The 27,904-nt window shown below is 38.5% G+C and overlaps 1 protein-coding gene across 1 annotated transcript; it reads left to right on the top strand.

The window, feature by feature from the left end:
• The first annotated feature begins 234 nt into the window (after positions 1-234).
• On the top strand, positions 235-27,904 carry LOC103051283 (cytochrome P450 4B1-like). The gene is made up of 12 exons (XM_007435990.4): positions 235-708; positions 2,406-2,550; positions 4,818-4,862; positions 6,811-6,938; positions 7,740-7,864; positions 9,307-9,458; positions 12,685-12,791; positions 17,060-17,250; positions 20,478-20,611; positions 22,847-22,911; positions 23,525-23,607; positions 24,316-27,904. The coding sequence occupies exons 1-12, from the start codon at positions 550-552 to the stop codon at positions 24,485-24,487; spliced, it is 1,506 nt and encodes a 501-aa protein (XP_007436052.1). The 5' UTR covers positions 235-549; the 3' UTR covers positions 24,488-27,904.

The raw sequence follows: 27,904 nt of genomic DNA, 5'->3' as shown, positions 1-27,904 counted from the left end.
GAGTCCTTGTCTCGTCATTATGATTCATACATGTTAACAAAACTTCAGAGTACTGTACTACGGAGCATTTCTGGATTAGGGACTTTGGTCTTTGTGTCCTAGTCCTGACAGACCAATGCGGGAGTAAATGGACCCGTTCCTCTCCCGATCCAGCCAGTTTCACTTTTCATTATTTAGCGCTATCCTCTCCAGGTCCACCTTCGAAACGGATTGAAAATGACGTAATGTCCTCTGAGGCGCCCCCTCTCGCCCAGCTGCTCTCGCAAAGACTCCCCTTCGCACGGAAGAGGCGTCCCGAGCTTTTCTTTCGCGAGGCTTTCCCCGCGGAAACTGGCATCTCCCCACATTTCGCTTTCATTTAAATTGAGCTGAGCCGCGGGGAAGCAGCCGTCGCCGCCCCGTCAGAGGCGCGGCCGTTGCCGTTGCCGTTGTCTCCTTTGCCCGCTCTTCACGGAGGCCGAGGTCTAGGACGTGCACCGCGCCCCGTAGCTTTCTCTCCCCGAAAAAGCCATTTTGTCACCCAGGTGGGGAGCCCTCCCTTCCGAAAGAATGGATCTTTCGCGGGTTTGGCACCTGGCTGCCGTGTTTTGCTTGACCTACGTCCTGATCAAAATCATCCAGCTGCATCGGCACAGGCAGGTGCTGCTGAAAACTTTGAACAGTTTTCCCGGTCCCGCTCCCCATTGGCTCGCCGGTCATATATTTGAGGTAAGGGGGTTGAGCCGAAGGCCGGGAAAGGTTTTGTTTCCTTTTAAATGAGACAAAGGTACAAAGAGAAGAGACGCAAAGGCAAGAAAGCGGAGCATTTCAGGAGCACTGACAGCAGTGAAAATGTGTAGTACTTCTCTCTTATGCCCCAATATTTCGTCCAGCCTCTGTCGGAGCAGGTCAGAGCCTCTTGGCCAATTCCAGTGGAGACCCCTGGTCTTTGAGGGGCTGCAGTTTAGATATTTTGAGATTTTCTCAACAAGAAAATGGTTTATTAAACTTCTATGCTGCTCCCACCTAGTGTTAGTTAGGGTGTGTCAGTTATCAGCAACCTAAGTCTTTTCTGCACTTACTTTGTAAACAAGAAATGGAGAGAATCCATTTATGTGTTCACTAAGAGTCAGCACCAACTTGATGGCACATAATCAATCAATTGTAGTCAGGAATGGAGAAAGGGACAGATGATGCTGAGTTTTGAAGTATATATACACATACACACACAAACACACAAACGTTTTATTTAAACAGCTGTGGCTAGATTCATACATTGTATTAAACTCTAAACCAGTGTTGTCCAAACTTGGCCACTTTAAGATGAGTGGACTTCAACTCCCAGAATTCCCCAGCCAGCATGGGGTGATTATAGAATCTTGGAAACTAATAGAAATTTCTCAGCTTCATTTATAGGGAGTTAATTAAGACAGAGTCTCTTTGATTTGAAAGGCTTCTTCCTAGATTTCTTTTCACTTGGGTTAAGGTAATGTTTATGATTGTTTATGTCTGTCCTCTCTTCATTTCTTTCCCAGCCTCCCCACAATCTCTACAGAAAGTAATTAGTACAGCCTGGTTTCCCCTCACAAGATGAATGACTGTAAAACCTGTTTTTCTCCTCCTCGTATTCTGGTTGCCTGGTTTTTAAAGAAAAAATTAAGAAGGATTATCCATGTCCCCTTGCATCCCATTTGTGGTCAGCAAAGCCTCAAATGCAGGCAAGAGAAGCTGTAATCGCTATCGCTATATCTGTACTCTGAAACTTTCTCCTTACTCTGATTAGCAGCAAAAGGCTGGGGTGCCTCCTCTGTGGCTGGACTCACACATTGCACTATGCCTTAACAATATTTACTTTGATTTTGGGTTAGTCTGATATGCAGAGCCAATTTGTATGTTTGTTCAGCCCAATAGCTGCCACTTGCACAGATCTCCAAGTATTTTCAAAGTGGAACAAGATTTTTCAAATGTCAGCTTTGTTTCAGATCCTGCATTATACTGGATTGACATATAGTAACAACTGACATTATCAGCCAAAAAGTAGCCAGCAAGAGCAGAAGCTAAGTTTCCAAGATACATGAGACCTTAAAAGGCTCAGTTGAAGTCCCAGAGCTCCTCCAGAAGTTGCAACTGAATTTAATGTTTAATGCGATAGAAGGGGAAGTTATGTGGCACACAGTAAAACAATAATATTAACTGTATTTCGTTAATTTCATGTTATGTTAATGAAATGTAAATCAAATTTTGTTTTACTCTGGCTGCACCCAGTTTTTGTTCTGGCTTTTGAGAGAGGGGCTCCTGATATGCCACTTATAGGCCAAGGAAGACCTTTGGCCTGACAAAAAAAATTAGAAACCCCAAATAGTTCATTAAAATATTTTACCAAATATGACCTTTCCTTGTTCTCTTCTTTATTTTGCACAATGCAGCTTTCAACTATTTCTGCAGTTTACTCAAAGGTGGAGAAATGGAGTCGTCTGTATCCATTTGCCTTTCCTATATGGTTTGGCAGGTTCACTGCATGTCTGAATATCACACATCCTGATTATGCAAAATCAATACTTGCTCGAATGGGTAAGAGACAAAACAGTCTTGATTCATTAGTTGTTGTAATTGATACTTCAGTGCAGATGTAGATTAACTGATCAGTAGCAAGGGAAGTATGTTCCAAAACACATTTATGATTCTGAATTCCCCAACCCTTTAATAATTCTGGTATAGTTGCAAATTACATACACAAAAGGTAATTTCCAATTATCCACCTGTAAGAAAAAGAAAAACCACAAATTTGGTATTATGCACAGAGTTCCATAAAATCTCATAAATACATAAATAACTTATTCTCTTATTTGACAAATGGTTTTACATTGTAATGGTTTTGAGTTATATATACCAATGGCTTGGCCAACACTGAACTAGTAACTGGCAAGGGGATATTAAATGGGAGGTTGCAACCTGGCTGTTACAGGGAAAGAAGGGTAGATCGGGGTCTGGCCTTCCTTTCTTTCAGGCAACTGATTAAGCAAAGGAGTAAAAGTGAAGGCAGTGGTGGTTCCTCCAACCTGTACATTTTTCTGGAAGAAAAGTCTGAACAGACATGTACTAGGTAGAACTGGCTGACAGAAGAGAGGGAGTTTCCTTCCAATTTTATCTGCCGGGTTACTGTGTGGGTGCACAGGTGTGAGAGTGGAAGGTAGAGTGGTTGTGAGCTATACAATTCCATCTCACTGACCAGATGTTCCACCTGACAGTCTGCTAATTTTCAGTGCATGCTGTGGTTTTTGGGTGGCTGTAACAGTGGTCTTGGACCTGGCACTTGGTTTACTCTGACATTGTCAGATTCTTCCTGTAACTGGTATGAATTGGCTGAAGCACACTTGAAGGAAGATTTGGTGTGGTCTAGCTGTTTCTGTATGAGCATTCTGGGTGATGTAACTCATAGCTTGATCACCACTTGCTTGGACTATTGTAACATATTCTGTATTGGACAGTTATTGGAGATGTGTCAGAAGTTGCAGCTGGTACAAAATAATCAAGGCTATTGATAGGCCACTCTGGATCTAGATCTATCGTAAGGTTGATGCTTTGGCTATTGATAGGCTTCTGGGATTAGAAATTCTGGTTATCATGTATAAAGCCCAATAAGGCATAGCACTGAGCTATACAAGGCACTGCCTTCCCAAGATTGAATCTGTGTTCCAGGTCCAAACATCTGGAAAGGGTCTGCTAGGAGTCTCCACTAGAGGTACATGAGTATTTCTATAGTGATTCCTATACTCAGAAACATGGGAATTTGGGCTCATGTTGCCTGTGTAACAAGTAATAAATTCCTAAAGTTTTATTAGCCAGCTGGAGTGTATATTTATAAAAAGTACCGTATTTTTCCAACTATAAGACGATACTTTTTTCTAAAATCCTTACCCTAAAAATTGAAGGGCGTCTTATTCAAGGAAGTCAGCCGAGAATCGCACGGTTGCAAAACTGCCCATACTTAGTTTCTGCAGAGAGGCTTCCTCCTACTGCTAGCCTCCAATCACGAGTGAAATAGCTTGTCTCCCAAACAGACTTCCTCCAGTCACGAGCCTGATGTAACTGACGTCAGCTGATGCTGAACAAACCAATTAGAGGAAGGCTGTTTGCAGGGACAAGCTATCGGCAGTTTCACTCGTGCTTGAATGTAATCAGTTATGCAAAAGAGCCTGGAAATAGAGCTGCAGAGAGACAGTTTGGACCTCCTCCCACCGAGTGTAAATGTTAACTAATTACTAAATAAAAATGTGTTCTGCACTATCTTTAAAATATTTATTTCTTAATTTTGGGTTGGAAAAGTGGGGGTCGTCTTGTACATGGGGGCGTCTTATTGTCAGAAAAATATGGTAATTATTCTGTTGAATAATTCTTAATTTATGAGGCAGAAAACAGAGTCAAAGCTTTTCGCAAAGAAAGGGGTAGTTTGTAGTTGTTTCAGTTATTTTTAGATCACAAGAGAGCACAAGCTCCATTTGGAATTATCTAGAAGAGGATGGAGTATATTTTGAGAAGTAACTATTTTGATCTGGGGAGCACCCTGAAAATTATGGGGATAGAGGGGGAAAGGGGAATCATTCAGTTATGTGTCAGCATTAGAAATGCGAAATAAAGGTATCTATGGATATGCCCATATTTTAACTTATAACATTCTTTATGAGTCCTTTATACATAAGCATAACCATGAATTATCTAGTTATTATTTCCTTATGTTAGTAGATACTTTTGTCACAGCTTTATGTATATTTCTCTAATCACAGCCTAGTGTAATTAATTAATCTAGAGGATTTCCCTCCCTTTTTCTCTTGTTTTAGAACCAAAAGATAATTTTGCTTATCGGAACATAATTCCATGGATTGGTATGTATATTCCAGGTTTCCATGATGAAGAACAATTTGTCAGTTGGACAGATAAAACAGTAGAGATCTATAGCCTAAAATGTTTGGCATAGCTTCTTTATAACTAAAGAAGGACAATCTTTACCTGTATTTTGTTTATTTACTTTAATTTCCAATTGCTTCAACTTCCCTGGGAATTTATATTGATATATATTTTAGAATATAAAATGTAACAAAATACATTATAATGGAGAACTGAATCCATATGCTATTTAATATAGTACTTATTATTTCTGAAAAATATACATGAAATCTGATGGGTGTTCTCCAATAATAAAATTCCAAATAGGTTGTATAAGCATATATTTCAGTATTATATTAGAAATTGAGATTCTGCATAGAGGTCTTGATTTTAGCAAGTCTTTCATTTGTGGGTGAAAAAAAAAACTTTTGGTAGGTTATTTTCAGTTGATTGTTATGGACAATGTATTAACTTGCCTTGTTCATAACAATCAAAACTTGCATCTAAAGGAAGTCAGAATCAGCAAGTTGGTGGACAGAGAATTGTATACACCAGAAGGGGCAATGCTTGCATTGCAATATTCCAGTCCATCCATTGTGCCAATTCTAACACACACACTCTTGTGGGTGCCACTGATTGGCTGAGTGAAACTACACCTTCAAATTTATTTATCCTGATAGTTTGTGTGTAATGCATTCCTCTATTGACTACTGAAGCCCTGGAATGAAACTTGATAATACACTAAATGCTCGTTGTCAGTCTCCTTGTCCTACCTTGAAGATGCTCTAGTCATAGGTACCCACTGGTGAGACCGGCTGAAGCTAGTCCAAGGTGTTCCATTCTAAAAGTACTGTTTTCCCTGGGAAAGCAGAAAAAAGCATCTCACGCAGATGTTCAAGGAGGAGGAATCTTTGGAGGTCAGTGACTTGCTAAGCTCCAGTTTTCCACTGCCGTGCCACCCCCTACCATCTGGTCACTGGGCTCTGGGCTCCTAGCATAAAGACCTATGGATTGTGGGAGAAACGTCCAATGGTTTGGTTCTAATCCCTGCCTTCCCTGCCTCTTCTCCTTCCTTCAATCAGTGTATTTAATACTCACCAGTGGGCCTCCATGATTCTGATGATGATGATTTTAAGTACTGGCTTTTGCAAAAGAATCTTCTTCAAATACCTTTTCCCTCCGTGATCCTCGGCCTCTCTTGAGGAGCCACTCTGCAAAAACAACACCTGCAAATTTGCTGCCCATTCTCTGAGGGCAGCTTTCCTCCTCTCAAGGATGGAAGGGAAATCCATCAACAAGCCTGCGTGGATGAGCCATTAGAGCACAATTCTGTCTCTCAAGTTTTAACTAATATGCAGTACAATATTTCTGATGCTGATCAACTGATGTATAGCAATCATAGAATGAATGCGTTAAGAGGAATCTTATCAGCCATCCAGCCCAACTCCCTGCTCAGCGTAGGAACCCATTAAACCATACTGGACACACATCAACCCATCCCATCCCTTGTTTGAAAACCTCCCATAAAGAAACAGGCAAAGGAGAAAACATTTGTAAGGCAAGGAATACGTCTGAGGAAAATGCCCATCAAGAATGCTCAGATTAGCCAGTCAGCTACCAGATAACCTAGAAATGCAAACGTGAGTCACAGAAAGGCACAGAGAGTAAGAACTTCTGATCCCTACATTACATAATGTATCTCAGTTTACGGTTACAGTAAATGTTCTGCTATAGCCTCAGTTGAAATGGAGTTTGAAATTTTAGTTCTCTCTCATTTCTTTGTGCATACATCAGGTGCTTAGAACACCATTTACCTGGTTTTGAAAATAATGAAATTGTTATGGAAATGAAGTTTTGTTGCTGCTGAAAACTATAGGAGATGATTCTATCTAAATGTAACAAGATTTGTACAGAGCTGTTTGATGTGAAGTGTCTGTGTTCCTTCAGGGAAAGGTTTATTGGTCCTGCATGGACCAAAATGGGCACAGCATAGAAAGCTGCTAACGCCAGGTTTCCACTTCAGTGTGTTAAAGCCATATGTGTCCCTGATTGCAGACTCTGCAAAAGTGATGTTGGTAAGTGTTAATAATTGATTTATTAAAAGTTTTTCAGTGAATGGTTTACCAGCAGCTGAAATGCGGGGGGGAGTGTGCACGTGCAAGTATTTGGCTTCCACTAGAACAGCATTTCCCAATCTTAGTAATTTCAAGGTGTGTGGACTTCAACTTCCAGAATTCCCCAGCCAGCATGCTGGTTGGGGAATTCTGGGAGTTGAAGTCTGCCCACCTTAAAGTTGCCAAGGTTGAGAAAGATTGTACTAGAAAATCAGAGAAATGAAAAGTAATGGATTTCCCAATTACCTGAGAAAATTACTGAGAGCTCATACTCCTATACATAAGAGTAGAAAGATTTCTAGAATCCACTATATAATTGTTCTTGCCAGCCATCTTACAAAGCAGGGAGGTGGATCCTTCAAAGATCCAAAATAGATAACAATGAATATATCCCTAGTAATTGGAGGATCTTGCTTCTGGGCAAGTGTGGTGGTGGAATTCTGAATGAAACTTTTGAGGAAAATTTCATATCAGATATATTCTGGATTATATCAATAAATGAGAGGAAGTAGATCTAAGTGGCCATAGTTATGTATCTATTCTGTAAAAAACACCCAGCAATTTCTCAAGTACTTTGAATGTTAAGCTCTGTAGTCAGTTGCCTTAGGAGCCCTAAGAACTCTCCAGGTCACCCTCTTACAGGACTGATTTGTGCAGGATGTATTCTTTATTTGTCACAAATAGGCAGAATTAATTTTGCATTCTTTGAGTGCTTCCAACACAATATAACAGCAATGCCTCATTTTCCTTCTGTTGATTTAGGATAAATGGGAACAGCTGATCATGCAGGAGAAATCAGTGGAACTCTTTGAACATGTGAGCTTGATGACACTTGATAGCATCATGAAATGTGCCTTCAGTTATAACAGCAACTGTCAAATGTACAAGTTGGTATTGCTTTTCTTTTAACTTTGGGTAAAAACTCCTTTTATTACTGGCAGCATCCAAGTGGTCCCTTCCACATAAATGCTCCCTATTATAAAATATACCATCTTTGTATTCTGTAATGTGCAGAATCACAATGGTGCCATTTACACTTTTCATGACTGTCCTTTTTATCTAATATGACATAAGTTATTTTCTTTTGCAATCAGATAAAAATTGCAGTTAAGTCCCCCAAAGAACCAATATTTGCCTCATTGCTCTTATACATTATGCCTCATGTCAATGTAGTCTAGCACTGAGTAATCAAGGTTTAGAGAGTCAGTTTGGTATAGTGGTTAAGGCTACAAACTAGGAGATTGTGAGTTGTAGTCCTGCCTTTGGCACAAAGCCAGCTGGGTAACCTGGGGCCAGTCATTCTCTCAACCCTAGAAAGCAGGCAATGGCAAACCACTTCCAAAAAATCTTGCCAGGAAGACTGCAGAGATTTGTCCAGGCAGTCCCCAGGAGTCAACACAGACTTGAAGGCACACACACACACAATCAAGTGTTTTGCAGCCAGGGACTATTCTTGTTCCCCTATTCTTTTTGGCTGATGAGGCTGAAAGGGGGCAGGACAATAATGGCATGCTAGTGGTCACAGCTATTTTTCCAATACTTGTCTTTGGGGGGATTTCCAAAAAGGAGTGTGAGGTGGCTGTGTATGATGCACTAAGCACACTGAGAGGCTTCACACACCTTATTTCTTTTCTATCCCACCTCCCCTCCCAGAAATCAGTGGAAAATTATGCCTCCACAGTTCAGGGATTTGCTGTCAGATTTTGGCAATGGACTTAAGGTCTCCCCAAACCAAGATTTGACATCTTCTTGCAGCCTGTGGTACAGACTGCCCACCCCTGGTTTAGGATGGTTGGATGGCAATAAAATGCCCTGGGAGGCTATATTGTATTAGTTAATGAACAGTCAGAGTTCCTTTTAAATAGCATTCCTGAAATATTAATAGGCTTATCTTATCTTGTCTATAATATATTATAACATTATTATCAGTGGTGTGCTAGAGCCGGCTTGTACCGGCTTGCGAGAGCCAATTGTTAACTTGGTTGTGAGCTGAGCTGTGTCACGACACCTAGCACGCTCGTCAGCTATGCAGCGACTAGTGGCAAAGTGGCAGCAATGGAGTTGACAGAGCGGGTTGTTAAACATTTATCAGCACACCACTAACTATTGTCCAGAAAGCTGAAATGACATAAAGTAAATTTGATGGTTTGTGATGTAATTCTATGTAATTTCTTCTAATCAGAAGAAAACTTCATTGAGTTCAGCAGAGCTCTTTCCAGATAAGAAAGAACAGGTTGTTTCGATACTACTGTTTGAAGACTATAGAGTAGTAACAGTGTTCATATTTAAAGTCCTGAATCTATTCTTTGATTTTCCTATTGTCTTTTAGAGAAAATTCTTATGTCCAAGCTGTCTTTGAGCTTTCATTCTTGCTATACACCAGGATATACCACATTGTAGGCCATTGTGATTTTCTATATTGGTTCAGTTCCCATGGATATCGGTTTCGGAAAGCCTGCCAAATTGCTCACCTTCATACAGGTATTTTTCCAATTCTTTGGCTCTTGATTTTGGGAGTTCAGTTTGGGCTATGCTAGCCTGCTATCAGACCCAGAGGAAGGTAATAATAAAAATGTCTGAAGAACAAAAAAGAAGCAAATTTTTAAAAAATGTGTAGGGAAGAATTTATACAAAGTAGGATTTTTGTTCAATCCACCATTTTAAGTACTTCTGCATAATTTACATTTCATGTGTAATTTAGAATGTTGCTGTCTCAATCTGTGCGATTCTTCAAATTTTGCAGTGCGCTTCAGTGAAAAAATATACTAAAATTGTATGGAAAAATGAGCACACCAGTTGTACTTTGGGGGGGAAATAAAGTCCATTTCAGTATGAACTTTTGTGTATTTTTTAAAAAAGCAGAAAATGGAGGGGAACAGACTTATAAATGTGTAAGAATCTGTTCACCTTTTTAATAATTTGTCAGTACATATTTGTGTGATAATTGCTATTTGATTTCAAAGAATGATTAACTGTCAACTGGGCTTGGCTGGTGCTGAGTCAGGACTACGGTCACTGCAAGACCTAATTGGTCATTCCCCTCCTTCCCATCCATGCTGGGAAGGTGATGCTTAGAAGTCCCATGGAAATATTAAGACGTAAAGGCAAGATTCTCTCTCTTTTTTTTTTTTAAAGTCATCCCCTGGGGTAGAAGTTGTTCCTATAAAGTTTAAGTTGGACACTGGGGCTGAAGCAATGTTTTTCCAGTTCATTATTTGAACAAGTTAACAGCCTTTGTGAAGTTATTTCATTCCACTGCTACGTCAATTACATGGTGGTTTTAGAACTCTGTAGGAGTATTCATTCTAAGGGCAGTTCTACACTGCTGCCTAAGCTGTTTGTTTCTTAAGCCAGTTTCAGAAATTCTAGTTCAGACTGCAGTGCTCTCCCCACTCCCAACATCAAGGTTTAGCATCTCTGATTTACTGATGTTACCAAATAAAATTTAATTTATACCAATTCTAGATATCAGTTTTGCTTCATTCATATTTTTAATATAATAAACTCAAACAGAATACTGACATCTAACTACAGCAGAACAGCTTGTGGCCTTTCTTCAGATGAAGAGATAATGCATTATAGCATTGTTGTAAACTTAGTTTCAAATCATAGACCAAGGAAATCACGCAATTGCTATAATATTATAAAACAAAAAAAAAGTGATTCTAATTAAAAAGGTTAACGTGATGTACAATTACTGCATTTTCTGACTCTATAAGTAGTTACCATAAGCAAGCTTAAACATAGGAGTTAGTTTGCTTTTTCTATCTCTGGCTCATAGTTTTCATTGTTTTCTGTATAAATTTACACAGATGGGTTTCAAAGGCATCTTTCAGTTTAATATTCAGAATATCCTTAAAGATCTTTGAAATTAAAATAATAGCATAATGGCTGATAGATAGCATAGTGGCTGAAAGAAGTAGAAACAGCAAGACATTTCCATTGCATAGAAAGTTATCATGTAGGATTTTATGAATAATTAATTTTGATTTTATGAATACAAGTAGTCCCCAGTTTAAGAACAAGTTCCGTTCCCTTAAGTTGAATTTGTATGTAACCGGAACACTATTATTGTATAATACTGTATAAGTAGTATGGTGTAATTAACTCAAACCATTGTGTATTTAACTTGAATCCATTTTTGCTACAATAGGCTCTGTTCTTAACTATAGGTCGCCGTAAACCAGGTATTCTTGACTCGGTGACTACCTATAATTAAAGATGAGTATAGTTCATATCTTGAGTTTAATAAATTCAAAGTAATCACAGTAGAATTCCATGGCAGAAGGAGGTAATAGAAAAGGAGTCGAAGTTCCTAAAAAAAGTAAATACTAAAGGGATCCAAAGAATTGCAGAATCAGTCTGACATTGGTATCTGGGAAAGTTATACTGTAGAGCAGTTCATAAAAAGGTTAGTATGAAAAAACCTTGAAAACAGATTTGTAATTACCAGAAGTCAGCATGGAGTTCTGGAGAAAATTTTTGCCAGATTAATTTTTTTCATATTTTTGAACATGTAATTTCTTTAATAGATTGTAGGAATGTTATATCAGGGCCCATGACATTTTGATTGGCAAGCCAGTTCACTGTGGACTGGATGACATGACAATTAAATGGCTATGCATCTGGCATGAAAATCTTCCTGAAAGAATATTTTATCAAATATTCCTTATCAAACAGAAGTGACATGTTGAATGGGCTGCCACAAAATTCAGTCCTCAGCTGTATACTGAACATTTGTACAAATGATTTGAATGCAGACGTAGGAGGAATGCCTATCATATTTGTACATGATTTGTTTCACTTTACCATGGTAGAAGCCAACAACATTCAGTAACAACTGGAAGGCATGTAAAATCTTTTATACTTCACTACCCATTACATCAGAGGCTAAATTAGGTGATCATTTGTGGATGAGGAGTCTTTTAAATCCCTGTTCAGCCTTATTGGCTGCCCTTCTGCTGTTATCTACCTAAAAACTGTAGACAGTGGTGTGTGAAATATCAATAAACGTGAAGAACACTATTTGCTGGGGCTTGAAATGGTGTAACAATGAAATAGCATATAACAGGCTGAAATAGTGAATGCTGAAATGATAGAACCAAATCCCCACTACAATTATCTTATACATTTATTGTCTATATAAAGAAAGGAAAGGAAGGGGAGATAAATCCTAAATGAAAATGACTCAGCCTTCATGATACCAATATGTTTTTTTTTAAAAAAACACCTTTATCTTATATCAACAAATGAATTAAAGGAAGAAGGACATAGGAAAGAAGGAACTTAGAGATGACACAGTCCTGGTGTCCTGCTGTAGTGCTCTGATTAGCAGATGTTTTCCATACTGGCTGGTAATGTGCACAAGAGAGAGGACAACAGAGCCAGAAGGAGGTTTTAATCAATTGCTGTACCTATCAAGGTCTACACATGCATAATCAGTACAGTTCTATTCAGCAGTAGATCAGAACAAAGGCCACAAAGGCAGGAAGGAGTCAACAGTGGCAGCAGCAAATTTCATGCCAGTATAATTCTTCACCAACCCAAGGATGGGTGGACAATACTTTACCTCAGTAGCGCTTATGATTCACATGCAATCAACGTTCAGCCATGTACATATATATGTATAGCCTCCAGAGATCTTTAAAACTCGTGTGGGTACATTTCCAATCCATGAGCTATTAACATCAAATGTTTTCCAACACAGATAAGGTAATCAAAGAAAGAAAGAAATCTTTGAAGGTTGAGGAAGAACTTCAAAAGATCCAGAAGAAGCGGTACTTGGATTTTCTTGACATTCTTCTCTGTGCCAAAGTAAGTATTGCAATGAGGAAAACATCAGTCAGTTAATTATACTAGATATGACTCTGATTTCCAAATGATTTTAGTACTAGTAGACGTATATAATCAAATAAGAACCCTGCAGCTGTCATTCATGTCATTGTTCTTTGGAGACTAATATATTGTAGTATATATTACAGTACATATGAAGTTTTCAAACTCTCAAAGGTAACTAGATATAGATGATATAGATATATAGCTATCTTTGAGAGTTTGGAAACTTCAGGTGATGCAAGAAACAAAAGTTGTTGCCCTCTTAACTTTTTAGAAAGGGAGATAATAATGTTACTGGAAAAGATTGCACCCACTCCTAAGATCTACTGGTTTCCTTTGAACTTTAGGAGACATATTTGTTTATCTGTCTGTCTCCATCCTACTGTCTGGCACCAAAGATGCTTTCTATTCAGGTTGCCAGTTCTACATTCTTTGCCAGAGAACTTGCTTTCTGAGAACATGCAAATCATGGCGTGTTGGACGTATTTGCTGCACTAGGATTATATGCAGCAGAAGTGAGAGACAGATAGACTTTGTTCACATTATGCTATGATAAATGCAATTAGCTGGGGTCACAAAATACTTTTTTAAAGTAATTTTATTAAAAGTTTTAAAAAAGAAGATAAAAACTAATACAAACTAATATAAAGTAAGAAAGAAAAAACCAAAGAGCTAAAAGTGCAAGAAAGTAAAAGAAAAATAGAAAAGAAAGAAAAAAGATACAAAGAAGTGGCTTCCAATCTTCTTTACAGCAAGTATAAGTACAATTATACATTTATCTCTTACTCTATGGTTACCACAGCTCTCTTCTTTCTATAATCTATCCTGTCTAATCATCAAAACCATAAATCATAAGTTCATTTTTTTCTGTTTTCCACAAAAAGTCCAGAAGGACTTAATCAGCAATAAAATTAGATACTGTCTTTTCTGTAACCAAAGAAGTCAGTTTGGCCATCTCAGTGAGTTCCATCATCTTCACCAACCATTCCTCCATTGTAGGTATTGCTGAGTCTTTCCATCTTTGTGCATACAATAATCTTGCTGCAGTTATCATATAAAAAAACAAAGTTCCATGACTTTTTTCCAACTGTTTTTCCATCAGTCTGAAAAGAAAGCCTTCTGGACTCAACTGTATATCAATCTTTAAAAGCCTCTGAATCAATGTATGTATTTGAATCCAAACTTTTCTAGCTTTTTTTACACATCCATCAAGCATAATGAAATGTCCCTTCTTGTTGTTCACATTGCCAACATGTATTTGAAGTGCCTTTATACTTTCTAGACAATTTCTCTGGTTACATATACCAATGATACATCATTTTGTAAAAATTCTCTTTAAGATTATAACACAGTGTAAATTCAGTCCTTTCAACCACATATTTCCCCATTGTTCCATCTGTATATTATAACCAACATTTTTAGCCCAGTTTATCATACATTTTCACTTGTTCTTCTTCTGTTTCAAATTGCAATAAAAGTTTATACATTTTAGCAATTATGTGTTCGTAATTTGTACACAATTCTATTTCAAACTCAGTCTTACAATGTTCAAAACCATAAATTATTTTGTCTACTTTAAATCTTTCTAAAACTTGTAAATAAGAGAACCATTGACAACTATATCCCTCTGCCACCAGTTCTTCTCTTGATTTTATTTTACATTCCCTTTGACAAAATTCTAGTATCTCACAATAAGTTAGCCATTTGTGCTTGCTTATTATTTCTCATCTATAAAATGTTTCTTGTGCTGAGAGCCACAAAGGTGTTTTTGAGCACAACCTGGGCTTGTATCTATTACATATACTCAATATGGCATGTCTAACAATTGTTTTTAAAGTCCACATTAACATTGACTTTATCACACCACAAATATCCATGCTACCCAAATCTCAGGTCATGTCCTTCTAACTCCAAAAGCCTTCTATTTCTCAGCAGTACCCACCCTTTTGTCCAAACCAAACAGCAAGCTGCAAAATACACTTTAAGTCAGGTAAACCCAATCCTCCTCTTTCCTTTGCATCCTGTGACACCTTATATTTAATTCATGGTTTTTTCCCCCAGCCACAGAAATTTAGATATATCCTTTTGTCACTGTTTAAATGGTATACCAATTGTCAAAACAGGTATTGTTGGGAACAAAAAACATCATTCTAGGCAGCACATTCATATCTATTACAGAAATTCTCACCAGCAATGACAATTGTAGGTTCTCGCATCTTAACATATTTTTTTAAACTTCATTCCATGTCTTAATGTAATTATTCTGAAATAACATAGAATTCATATTTGTCATATGATACCCAGATATTTTATTGTCTTCTTAATCTTAAAACCCATTTTATTCATCAGTTCTGTTTTGTCTTCTACTTTCATGTTTTTTGTTAGCATCTTCATCTTCTATTGGTTCATCTTAAAACCTGCTAATGCACCAAATTCTTTTAGTTTTTCCATTAATGTTTCAATTCCCTTTAAAGGATCTTCCAGAACCAACACAAAGTCATCTGCAAAGGCCCTTAACTTATAAGTTTCTTTTTTAATCTTTACTCTCACAATCCTTTCATCTTGTCTTATATCTTTATTCAGTATCTCAAGAACCAAAATAAACAAGAGAGGAGTTAGTGGGCATCCCTGTCTTGTTTCTTTTTTTATCTCACAAAGAACAATTACATCTGTATTGTTCATCTTCAGTCTTGTATTAAAATGCTGCTGCAAAACTTGATCTCTCTTCTTCCTGACAAAGTGCACCAAGACATCCCTTGGAACATTTATTATTCTCACAAATCTTGTATTTATTCTATATACCTTATCAATTTTTGCCTCTGTATGCTTCTTGTCCCAATCCAAAAGAATTACTAAAACTTTAATAACCTTTTCTCTAATATCTTCACCAGAATCCTCTGGAATTGCTCTAAATCTCAAATAAAATTCCTTCTCTGTCAGTTCCAGTAGTGCCAGATTATATAATTCTCTTTCCAGCTCTCTGTTCATAACTTCTATCTTACTCTCCACTTTGTCATTAATTTGTTTTACATCTCCAGACACTTGTTTTACAGAGCTTTCCATCTTCTTGACTTCTTCTTTCATGTCCTCTTTCATCTTTACAAGTCTTTGATCCATTCTTTTTTCAAAAGCTGTCAATTTAGTATCCATCATTTAGTCAATTTAGTTCTAATCAATCAAGTGATTCAGCTAACTTGTTGCTCAATTCCTCAAAAATTTTCAAAGTAAATCTGGTGTAATTCCTCTCTCTGCAAGTTGCTTTAGTGATCCTTTCCTCCCCTCTGCTATTTTGGCCACTTTTCTGATGGTTGCCATTATAATATTGTAATCCAAAAGTGAAAGTGTCTCAATTTCGAAGGAAAGAGTAAAAGGCAAGCTTCCCCCCACCTTTTTTTTTCTGTTTTGTCTTCCTATGTCATTAATAGTTTCGTCTCAGATGGCACTCCATAGTTACAGTCAGCATCACAGTCTGGCTTATATTACCTTCATCTTTTGTTTTGTAAAATCCACCAATTGTCTGCCCTCTTTAATAGTAAACAAAAAACATTGCCATGAAGGTCCAGTTTGTCTATTTTAATTCCAATTTACTCAAAAGCACTTTCACAAAAAAAATCTTTCAAAAAAACTATCCTCTTTATCCATTTTAAACTTTCTTATATTTACTCCTTGTTAAGGTTTTTGCCAAAAGTTTTTAAACCTTTAAAACCCCCTTCTTCCCCCTTTTTAGTCCAGAAAAAATGTCAACTCACCAAGTGGAATTCTCTTATCCTGCCACTCAGAAAATCTCTCTTTAGCTGTAAATTAATTACATCCAGAAGTGGTTAAGAAAATTAGGCTTGTGCGAACTTGTGTCCATATAGGCTGCATCATGTCTGTCAGGTTGATTGAAATCCCTCAAGTCCCAGCTGCTCAACCCTCAAGTCGACCGCAGAAACCTCAGTTCCTTCAGTCTACTCATAGGAGTAGCTGTCTGGAGTGCAAGTGGGTGATCTCATGATCTCTCCTTTATCTGGAAAGATAGCACTGGCCAGAATTCGCTGTCTGGCCACTGATCTTCGCCACAATGCTGTCCCTACTCCTTCAGGGATGTCTAGCCCACCATAGATCCTCACCCAGAAGTCTGGGTCACAAAATACTCTTAAGCCAAAATGAAACAAAGTATATTTACTGCTAGAATCTTGTATGAACCTAGTCAGAAAATGAATTCCTGGATAAAATGTTACTACTAGAAGTTTCTCAATCTTTAGGATGAAAATGGCATTGGATTATCTGATGAAGAGATACGTGCTGAAGTGGACACTTTCATGTTTGAAGGTCATGATACCACAGCCAGTGGGATCTCTTGGCTGCTGTATTGCCTTGCACAGAACCCAGAGCATCAGCAGAGATGTAGAGAGGAGATAAAGGCCATTCTGGGAGATCGTGACACCATTGAGTGGTGAGTTTCCATATTTTATTGGATAGTTTTCCTATAGGTATTATGATTGAAATCCCACCCCTTTGTACTTGCATGTGACATTGACACATGTACAAAAGGGATGGGCCTTTAATTATGATGTTACAACTGCCATCTTGCTTGTTTTGATAACTCCTTTGCAAACACTACAGCCTATAGCAGTAATGGTGAACCTATGACATCTGTGTCAAAGGTGACATGCCACAACATTTGGGTGACACATCAATGGTCACCAATCCCTGACAACAACTATTCTCCCTGTTTGAGTTACCAAAGAAACTGAGTTTGTTTTACTTGTATTTCATTTTTGTAATTATTTAACATTTCTTTATATAATACATAGCACTACACATGACCGGACTGTCTTTTTTTTTAAATAAATGAATATGTCAAGAATTGTTTCTCTTTTGTTTGGGGGGATAACATGACAGCAGAGTCAAGTTATGCACTTTCCAAATTTTTGACATGCTGAGCCCAAAAGGTTTAGAATTTTAGAATTTAGAAGACAAGCTAAAATGTTGAGATGTGGTATCTCTCACTGTGTTTCAGATGTTACATTCATTTCCTTAGTGAAAGGTTGAAGACCCTAAAATCTTCATGAGGGAAAGATAAAGAAACTGCAGTTGTAATGTGGATGTTGCAGTATATGTCCAATAGAGGAGTTTTATCTTCAAATGTTCCCTGGGCAGGACAGAGTCACTATGCTAGCATATTGCTAACATTGATGGTCAATTATTGCAAAGAAAATGAAAAGTGATAAGTGGAAGAATACCAAAGAAAGAGCAGAGGTTTGTTAGATTCTGTGCTTTCTCAGGGGTTACTCAGTCCCTGTTTTAGCAGCCAGTGGCATAAGTAATTTGAGATAATCTGCAGCTTCAGCCACTTCACTGCTTACCCATATCTCTAAACCATTTATAAAAAAAATACAATCATAACACAATTCAGCTGGTCCAGATTGCAGCAACCTACATGCTTACAGGGAAGTCTCAGTACTGCTGTGTTACATTGTTGCTGTGGGATGTGCAATGGTTATTGGTGTGTTTCCAAATGGAATTCAAGATGGTGGTAAAGTCCTATATTGCCAAGGCTTCTGTAGCTTAGAGATTGCCTTTCTCAGGTAGCTTCTGCTCATCCAACCTGGACAACCGGGGAGTCGCTGCTGAAGGTGCAGTGGGAGGGGGCTTGATGGTATATGTTCTCCCTGTCAGGGCTGTCTTTCTTTTGAACAGCTTGCCTCCCCAATCACCCCAAGACAAGGATAGCTCCTACTCACATGGCCTTCAAGGGCTAGTAAAAACCTGACTCTTTCAGAAGGCCTTTGGAGGTTGAGATTGTTTAGTGACTAGCACCAGAATGGTTGGTCTTATTGTTTACTGTGTGTATTATTAGAGCTAGTGTGATGTACTAATTAAGGGGTTTGATGACAAGTGGGGAAACCCAGGTTCTAGTCCATCGTTAGCCACAAAAACTCACTGTTGAGTTTGGGCTAGTCACACTCTCTCAACCTAACCAACCTTATACAATTTTTGCTGTGAAGAAAAATAGGAGGGAGCACCAGGTATGCTGCCTTGAACACCTGTTCAAAAGGTGGGATATAAACCTAATAAATAATTATTACTTAAATTTTGTACACTACCTAAGAGTCCCTTAGGATTGAAATAGTCAATAAATATTATACATTTAAAAACTTACTTATTGGAATTCCTGCTTCCTTCTCTCCATTCCTAAATAATTTCCTTAATAGATTGTGGGAATGCTATAGATATAATAGACTTTGATTTCAGCAAGACATGAGTATAGAGCTCATGACATTCTAATAAATAAGCTAATAAGTGTGGGTTGGATTGCATGACAATTAAGTGGGTACAATCCTGGCTTGAAAATTATATTCAGAGTATTAATCAATTGTTCTTCATCAGACTGAAGGGAGGTATCAAATAGACTCTTCAATCATTTTGTTAATAATTAAAAGGCAGAAGGAGTACTTATGAAATTTACAGATGATCCAAAAGTGGATCACATAGCTAACTCCTTAGGTAGATTTTAAGGACTATAATTTTATTCTCTCTTTTCGCTTTCTCCATATTATCTAGTTATAATTCATAAAAACAGTATTCTTATTTCAGGATATTTACAGGACTTTGACATAAGTTTTTATAAACCCAAATATATTGTATGTTCATATCTACATGGTTGTTTGAACCCTTGCCCAATGGTGAATACAGTTAGTCCTTGGATTACAACATTCATTCAGTGGCCATTGAAAGCTACCACAGCGGTGAACGAATGGTATTTACAACAGGTCCTTGGAGTTCCAGCTGTTGCAGCATCCCCATGGTCATGTGATCATGATTTCTGACATTCCCTGCCAGGTTTCCACAAGCATAATCAAAGGGGAAGCCAGCAGAAAGTCAGAATTCGCAGTCATGTGAGGTCCTCGCTTAATGACGCACATGGTCCTCATTTAAAGACAGCAACCGAGACTGCCGGAATTGCTGTCACAAAGTGACACAGCCATGTGACATTGTGCTTTATGACTGCGTCACTTAGCATCAGCAATTCCAGTCCCAATTGCCATTGTAAGCCAAGGACTACCTGTATAGTCTGCTACAACAGCACTTCAGAAATGCTTTGGAAACAGTACTTTAAAGCATGTAAGAATGCAAACCCAGCACCTGTCTGCAACCTTTTAAAGTAGTAAAATCTTTTCCTGGAACTGTATGGTTGCTCTCTGCAGTTACTACAGGAAATGATGCAGCTGCTTTAAAGAGGTATTGTGTTCATGTCCCTGTGTACTCTGAAGTACCTTTTTCAAATTATTTCCAAAATGGTGCACAGACCTCTAATTTACCTGGCATTTTATTTGTGTGAGAGTCTTTTTTTTTTTTAATGTTTTCTGTTTCTTTTATAACTACACGTTGATCAATGTTTTTCATCCAGTGAGTAGGTTTGGGATATCAGTGAATATTGTGAATATTGGGTGATTATAGATGTTATAAGGGTGGCCACTGATTGCATTCTGTTCGCTCTCAGTTCTGCTGCTGTGATTGTGTTCTTGTTACTGAGAGGGCAGAGAATCTCAACGAAGCTATCGGTAAATAGACACCAGCATGACAGCTGCCAGTACAGAGGGTCCATAGGATTGGCTTTAAATAACTTATCTGGCTCATAATTGATCTGTTGACTTACTTTGTTTCAACATATTCCAGGGATGATCTTAACAAGATGACTTACTGCACCTTATGCATTAAAGAGAGCCTCCGTCTTTACTCTCCAGTACCTGGAGTGTCCCGAGAATTAAGCAAACCTGTTACATTTTTTGATGGGAAAACTTTACCTGAAGGTTCAGTTCATTTTATTCTATTCTTATATCCATAGATTCTTTTTAGCTGTATCGTTGCAACAGATGTCATCTTTGTTACAATTCGCCTCTGCCTAAAAGAGAAATTATCTTGTTTTTAAGTTGGTCATTTAATTTATTATTTAGCTAGAAGGATCTATTTCAGTTCTATAATACTCAGGCTAGTTTACTAACAAAACTTAAACAGAATTAAAACAACATATAAACAGTTGAGCCTGCCTTTCCTTCCACTGACTGAAGGTCCAGAACATATCTTAGTATGTAGCAAAAGTGGAATAAGAATTGGGCATACTTTAGGAGTGAGTGAAATGTCTTTTTCTACTGGGAATTGAATTAGGAATAACAATCCCAGAGAACCTGGCACAAAATGCATGTTATTTTTGTTGAGAAGCCTTACCTAGAAAGATAGTATGGCTGAGGGTACTGAAAGCTGCTGAGATATCCAAGTAAATTAATAAAATGTAGGCCATCCAAATGGGATTCCATAGTATAAATGCTAATAGGCTGAGCAGTAGTTTCTCTTATACAGGTAGTCCTCAAATTATGACCATTCATTCAGCAACCATTCAAAGTTACGATGGTGCTGAACGAAGGGACTTACGACTTGTCCTTGAAGTTCCGGCCATTGCAGTGCCCCTGCAATCAAGTGAAAAAAAATTTGAGCACTTGGCAACCAGCTCACATTTACATCATGTGATTGCCATTTGTGACCTTCCTTGCCGGCTTCCCACAAAGTCAATACAACAACCGGGACTGCCTGGATTGCCATTGCTAAGTGATGCAGTCACATGACATCATGCTTTATGACCACATTGCTTAGTGATGGCAATTCCAGTCCCAGTTGCAGTCGTAACTCAAGGACTACCTGTACTTTTTTTCTGGAATCAGTCCTTTATGGAATCATTCTCAAGATCCCCAGTTCAAACAATAAATTCAGAAGGATTTTAGGAGGGTATTGAAAACCACCAAGAGGTCAGAAGAATTCTTAAAACTTTAAATAATAATAATAAAAAAAATAAAGCAATATTTTCATGTAGGGCTAGTGCAGAAGCTACATTGGGAGTTCTTCCATTTTTGAGGCATTGCCAGTATTTTTATTACTTAGGGAACAGAAAATGGTGCATCCATGGCTAAAGTTCCATTATAATGAAGACAAGATTAAAAGTGCCACTGAAAAGAGTGGAGTTCGTTTCCAAGTGAAGAAGTACAGGATAATCCATCCAGATCTTCATGTCATTTTTGGATAATGTTAATGTGATACAGAAAGCAGGAGAAAACTTTTATTATCAATTAAACATTTTTAAAAAGCTATGTTGCATGTTAACACTACAGGAGTGTTAACTCTGATTACAAGATAAAGTTGTGAACAAATTGTACTCTTCCACTGCTTTGTAATTTTATTGTGGGTGTACGTACAGAGGTGAACAAAACAACAAAACAATCTTTGGAGAACAACCTACTCATGCCTTTTGAACATTTGGAGAAGGAATACTTATACTTGAGAGCAAGCCTCTTGTGTGGGGGCGATGAAAACATTCCAGATGGAGTGTTTGTGAGGATATGTGTTTTTTAAGAAAAAAATAGTATTAAAAATTAGTCATTTTCAAACAAAGATCTAATGAACTGGAAAGGTGGGTGTAGATGGGTGGATTAATAGAATGGAAGAGTTGCAATATTGGTGGGTATATGGTTGGAAGACTGGACAACTGATGGGAAGGAGAGAGGAAAGATGTTATGAAGATTGGGGAGGTTGGGGAGGATTAGTGGCAAATTGCTTGGAAAATGAGGTGTGAAAAGAGACTTTTAGGCTTATGCAAAATGGTTTAGATTTAACAGATATTCTCGTGGGGAGGTATGTAGATTTCTAAGCAATCAAAACAGGGCATTGGTGCCCAAAAAATTGGCAATTCCTGTTTCAGAGAAAAGTGGGCTATATATAAATAAACAAATAAGCAGAGGTGGAAATGTGTCTCTCTCAAGATGTTGTTAAACTATAACTCCTACAACTCTACTTTCATCTTTGAATACACTAGCTGGAACTACTGTTTTAGTTCAGCAACATCATGGAGTCTCAAGTCCCTACCATTTTTGTATAGGATTATGTGTCCATCAACAAATGGACACAAAACCTCCAGCACTGAGTCCATCAGAGCTGTTATTGTCATCTCATTACATGCAATCCAACTTGACTCCTTTTCCGTATTGATTGTTTCACAGGCTCTTGGGCTGTGATAAGCATTCATCTTATCCACAAGAACCCCAGTATATGGGATAATCCAGAGGTACAGTACTTCGTGACATTATAACTATTTTCCCCAAAAGCCAGCAATGTCCTTTCAGCTGACTAAAGCAAAGTCAGGAGTAGTCACAGTTCCCTTCTGTGTCCAACTAGTTGGTACTTAAGATTAACGCAAACAAAATCTATAAAAATAATGCAAAAGACTGATTTTGCAAAACATTTAGTATTAACAAAGCAACTCAGCCCTGGATTACTCCCTGCAAAAATATTTTTAAGATTTGTCCCAGGGCAACTACTTGATGGTAGAATTCATGTTTGTGTGCAGAAGCTCCCAGATTCCATTCCAAGCATTTCCAGATGTGGATTGGAAAGTCTCTTGCTTGAAGGCCTAAAGAGTAATTGCCCCTCATTGTACAGTAGACAGTACAGAACAAGTTGGACTGCTGGTCTGACTCAGTTTAAGACAGCTTTGTATGTGTTCATATGTCCCAAAGACCAACTGAAGTGATCCTAATTTTCTCTTTTTATGGCACTTGATAGAGATTGATGTCTCTAACAACTTGGTCAATTAAAATGACTGAATATTTCTTTTGTAACCAGCTTTTGAAAATGAGAAGTTTTTTTTAAATAATGAAACAACTTTTTTTTGTTTTTAGGTGTTTGACCCACTGAGATTTTCTCCTGAGAATATAACCAGCAGAAATTCTCATGCTTTCCTTCCTTTCTCTGCTGGGCCAAGGTGAGTTGGATATAAGGTGAGATAGATATAAGCATACTGAATTGATCCAGATTGTCTTTGTCCATGTCTTGCCAAAGACTGAGCTACACAAAATGAAGCCATCTTGTTGATGCCTATGAATAGATTTCTTTGGTAGGTGAACAAAATGAGCTAGTGCTCAGGTGAACATTCTTTCGATAGGACTTTTAGTTCCAAAGAACTGCATTTTATATTCGTGGAATATAAAAGTGGAAAAAGAAAAGTGGGTACAAAATGTAGAGGCCTTTCTTTTTCTTGGCAGTAGCAGTAGGTGTCTTCTCCTTTTTAAAATTATCGGTTCTTTTCACTGTCTTTGGTGGCAGAAGTGGTGGTAGAAAAAGCAATACTCTTTGCAGGGGACTCCACTTTTTATTACTTGCAGAATTTCCTAGAATATCAGTCCAAAGTGGTTTCTGGGTCTTTAAAAAAAGGAAAAGGTAATCCATAGTAGAAGACCACAACATCTTCCCAGAAGCATGCTTAGAATGTTGCTATTGTACTTACTAGCATCTTTCAAAGGACACTCAGGGCAAAATAAATTAGCTATCAGAGAATTTTGGGAGTTGGGAGTCCTAGGACAACTGTAAGATACCAGTTTAGGGAACTGTGGTCTAAAGAGAAGGTTTGGAATTTGGAAATGAATTTCTAAGCAGAGGTACCTTTGGTAACCAACTTTCCTTGTCCTTTCAGGAACTGCATTGGACAACAGTTTGCCATGAATGAGATGAAAGTGGTACTTGCTATGACTTTGCTGCAGTTTGAATTGTCACCTGATTTGTCAAAGCCTCTGCCTGTTCCAATCCCTCAGATTGTCTTGCGTTCTCACACTGGAATTCATCTTTGCTTGAAGAAACTGGGGTGAACCTGTAATAACAGGGGAAATAATTTATGTGGGGATCAGGGAGAGGCTGGTATAGAGCTATATCATCCAGCCAGATGCCCCGTAAATATTTTGATATTATAATTCCCAGAATGCATCTGTTGGATCTACGATGTTCAAATCCCAGTGAAGAAAAATCCCTTGAAACCCAAGTCAAGTTCAAAAAGAAATTCATTTATTGAGACGTACATGCAGCTTCAAAGCATTGCTGAAACTAAAAAGCCCATGCATTCCCAATCTACTTTTACCCTCACTTCTTAACCCCCCTGCTCCTCAGCCAGTTGTTGGGTCTCATGTTGGTATGACCTTGGACATTCCTGGCCGTAGATAATAGTCTATCTGTGTTAACAGTTTTACTTTCCTTTTATCCCCCTCCCACTTAGAGAAAAATGGCAGAAGCGAAGCAAGCAACTAATGAGCTGTTGGATTGATTGCTGGAGGTTCTGACAACATCTTTGCTCTCCAAAAATATTGGGACTTTAATCAGTTGGCACATTCCTCTATTATTCTGAGCACATCCATTTGGGAAGTCTCCCAGATGGTCCATAAGCATACCTGTATTTCTTGTACATGCCGAGAGAAACAGCACTCCACACCACTCCTTGCCAATCTTCTGCTTTGTCAATACACTTGTATCCTGGACTTCTTGTGAATATAATTTTGCATTATATATAAGGTTTATGCTCAAAAAGGGATTACTACCAAGCCATAAAGATTATCTTGCTGAGTAAAATAGAGTATGGGTAATCCTACATGGCAGCCTTATGCTGCTTGTCTCCCAGGCTGAAACAAGCTGGAAGTGAATCCTGTTTAAGAAATTGCTGTCTGGATTTCAGTCATTCTTCAGCTTTGACAAGGATGCTAGTCAGGTATTGTATCCAGACAGTGATTACCACAACCCCTGATTAGTGGATTTCCCTGCTGCTTTGCTTCTCTCCCTTGCACTGAGAAAGCAATTATTTCCTTTCTATGGGTGGATCTTTGAGGCCACGTGGTTTCCACAGGTGGATCTTTCCATGAGCCCACTTCTGGTGACTCCCTGCTTAGTACCTTCCAATCTGGCATCTCCATCAGAAAACTGATAAAAAAACAAAACACTACACTTTAACTATTTCTCCTCTTACTGGGTTAGAAATGGGAATTCACAGAACATCTGGCAATTTCACCTGGTTTTCTTTTTTTCAATTCACCACTTTATCAGTGCACTTGTGTCAAAAAATTAAAACAAAACAAAAGTTCAGCCTTTCACCATTTCACCAGGATGATGCAAGGAGACTAACTACCCAACATGGCTTATAGCAGCACAAGTTGGGAAGTGCTATATATGATGCAGGCCGAGAAAAAACACATGGAAGTTGCCTTCATTGTGGGATGGGGGCAGGTTAAGAATGATGTCATGAGTTCCTGTCCTTGAGAGATGGTTAGTGGGCCATGCTTGCACCAGGGCAAGCAGGAAGTGTTGATCAGCCATATCTAAGACTATGAACATGACTTCACAGTCATTTTACACCCCTCTTTTCTCATATAACCTCTTATTAAAGGAAAAGCACAGCTATCTATCAAAAGTCATGTTTGTAAGAATAAGGCTTATGGAGAAATTCCTAAAATCTAGATTGGTCATTGCATTCCCAGAAGCCACCAGCCTTTATCAGACCGGTGGGGGTGGGGGTGGGGTGGGAAAAGGGGGTAAGATTATAGCACCTGTGATCAGAGAAATGCTGATTTCTGCATCCTTGCAGAATTAGAATAAGGGACTCTGAAGTGTCTCTGAAATATCAACTTATGACAAATGTGGTTGTAAATATGGTGACAGCACACAAACAATCCTGTTCTCCAGCATTCAGATCTTGCCAAAGCATTTTTCTGACTGCCATAAGCAGCAAATGGCATTCCCAGATACCCAAATTAAGAATCACCATATCCCAAATCAGCCAATAGACAGGTTATTTTAGCATGTCAGGAAGAAAATCCCAAAAATTGCTTTCCCAATGCATTGCAGGAAATAGGAAATAATTTGCATGACAGACAAAACTTGGTGCCTGGGACAACTGCCTCATTTGAACTAATGGTAAGTCCATTCCTGCCAAAAATCGTGTAGAACAACAGGTGAAAGTTCTGTTCCAGATGTTCCTACTGGGAGAAACTCCATACCTTGATACAGAACTTAGGGAAACAGGATCATAATTCCCATAAGCACAGAAAGAGGCATAAGGCTATAGGCTCAGTCTTCTTCTAACAGGACTTATGGGGCTGTTCTGGTTTTGTGTACGATGCTTCTTCAATCATTAGTGACATGTCTCTCATTTTTTCCTTCTTACATAACATTCTCAGCTGGGATGCTCCACTGTTAGTAAAGTGATTCTAGTCATGGGCATTTTACTCAGAAGCAAGTCACACTGACTTTAATAGCAACTGTTACTCAATTCATGTAGGGCCACCAGATCTTAGCTGCAAACAGCCAGGCAACCACTAGATGGCAACACAGAATTTGACTTTATGTACTTCTTTTCTACCATCATTTAGTACAGTGGTACCTCGGGATACGAACTTAATCCGTTCCGTGACTCTGGTTGCAACTCGAGTTGGTCTCAAGTCAAGGTAAAGTTTCCCATAGGGTTCAATGTAAATCTGGTTAATCCGTTCCGCCCTCCGAATTTGGTCGCAACCCGAGGCGAATTTCCCCATAGGGTTCAATGTAAATCCGGTTAATCCGTTCCACCCTCCGCCCGAATTTGGTCGCAACCCGAGGCAATTTCCTCTTCAGAGCCTGACTCCCGCCAAGCCTGCTCTGCATTTTCTTTGGAGCCATGCTAACACGCACACCAAAAACTTTCACAAAACACCGCAAAACACCACGAGCCTCACCGAACATCTCCTTGCTACCGCGAACTCGCCCACAGGAAGCCGCGACTGCGTGACAGTAGGGAAAATGGCCGCGGATCCGGTTCGTAAGTAGAGGCAAGTTCATAACCCGAGGTAAAATTTTCCTGCCGAAGCTGGTCGTAACCCGAAATGTTCGTTAGTAGAGGCGTTCGTATCCCGAGGTACCACTGTAATTGTTTTGCAGATTTTTGCAACCTGGACTGGCAGCCTTGGTTTCTCTCTAGTATGTATGCATGTGTCAGTCCTTCGAGGTAGGTCAGGTCAGTAAACAGACACCATAAGAATTATAGGAACTCTGTTGTAATAGGGTATAATAATCAAATTTTGAAAATCTTAAAAGAGTTTCTCTTTCCTTCCTCCTTATACTAAAGAGAGTCAAAGTGGGGCAATACTGAGTTTGTTCTTCACCCGCTCCTCTCTATCAGGGTTAAGCTGATCTTTTCCTAATGACTGCCACATACCTTCTTCAAGGCTATCTCAGTATTCCTCTATAGCCGTGTTTCTCAACCTCAGCAA

This window comes from Python bivittatus, unplaced genomic scaffold (genome assembly GCF_059951505.1).
Source record: "Python bivittatus isolate LINGU-HERP-01145 unplaced genomic scaffold, Pbiv_v1 ctg000700_np1212, whole genome shotgun sequence".
Classification (NCBI taxonomy): Eukaryota; Metazoa; Chordata; class Lepidosauria; order Squamata; family Pythonidae; genus Python; species Python bivittatus.
This window is presented reverse-complemented; position numbering and strand designations above follow the sequence as displayed.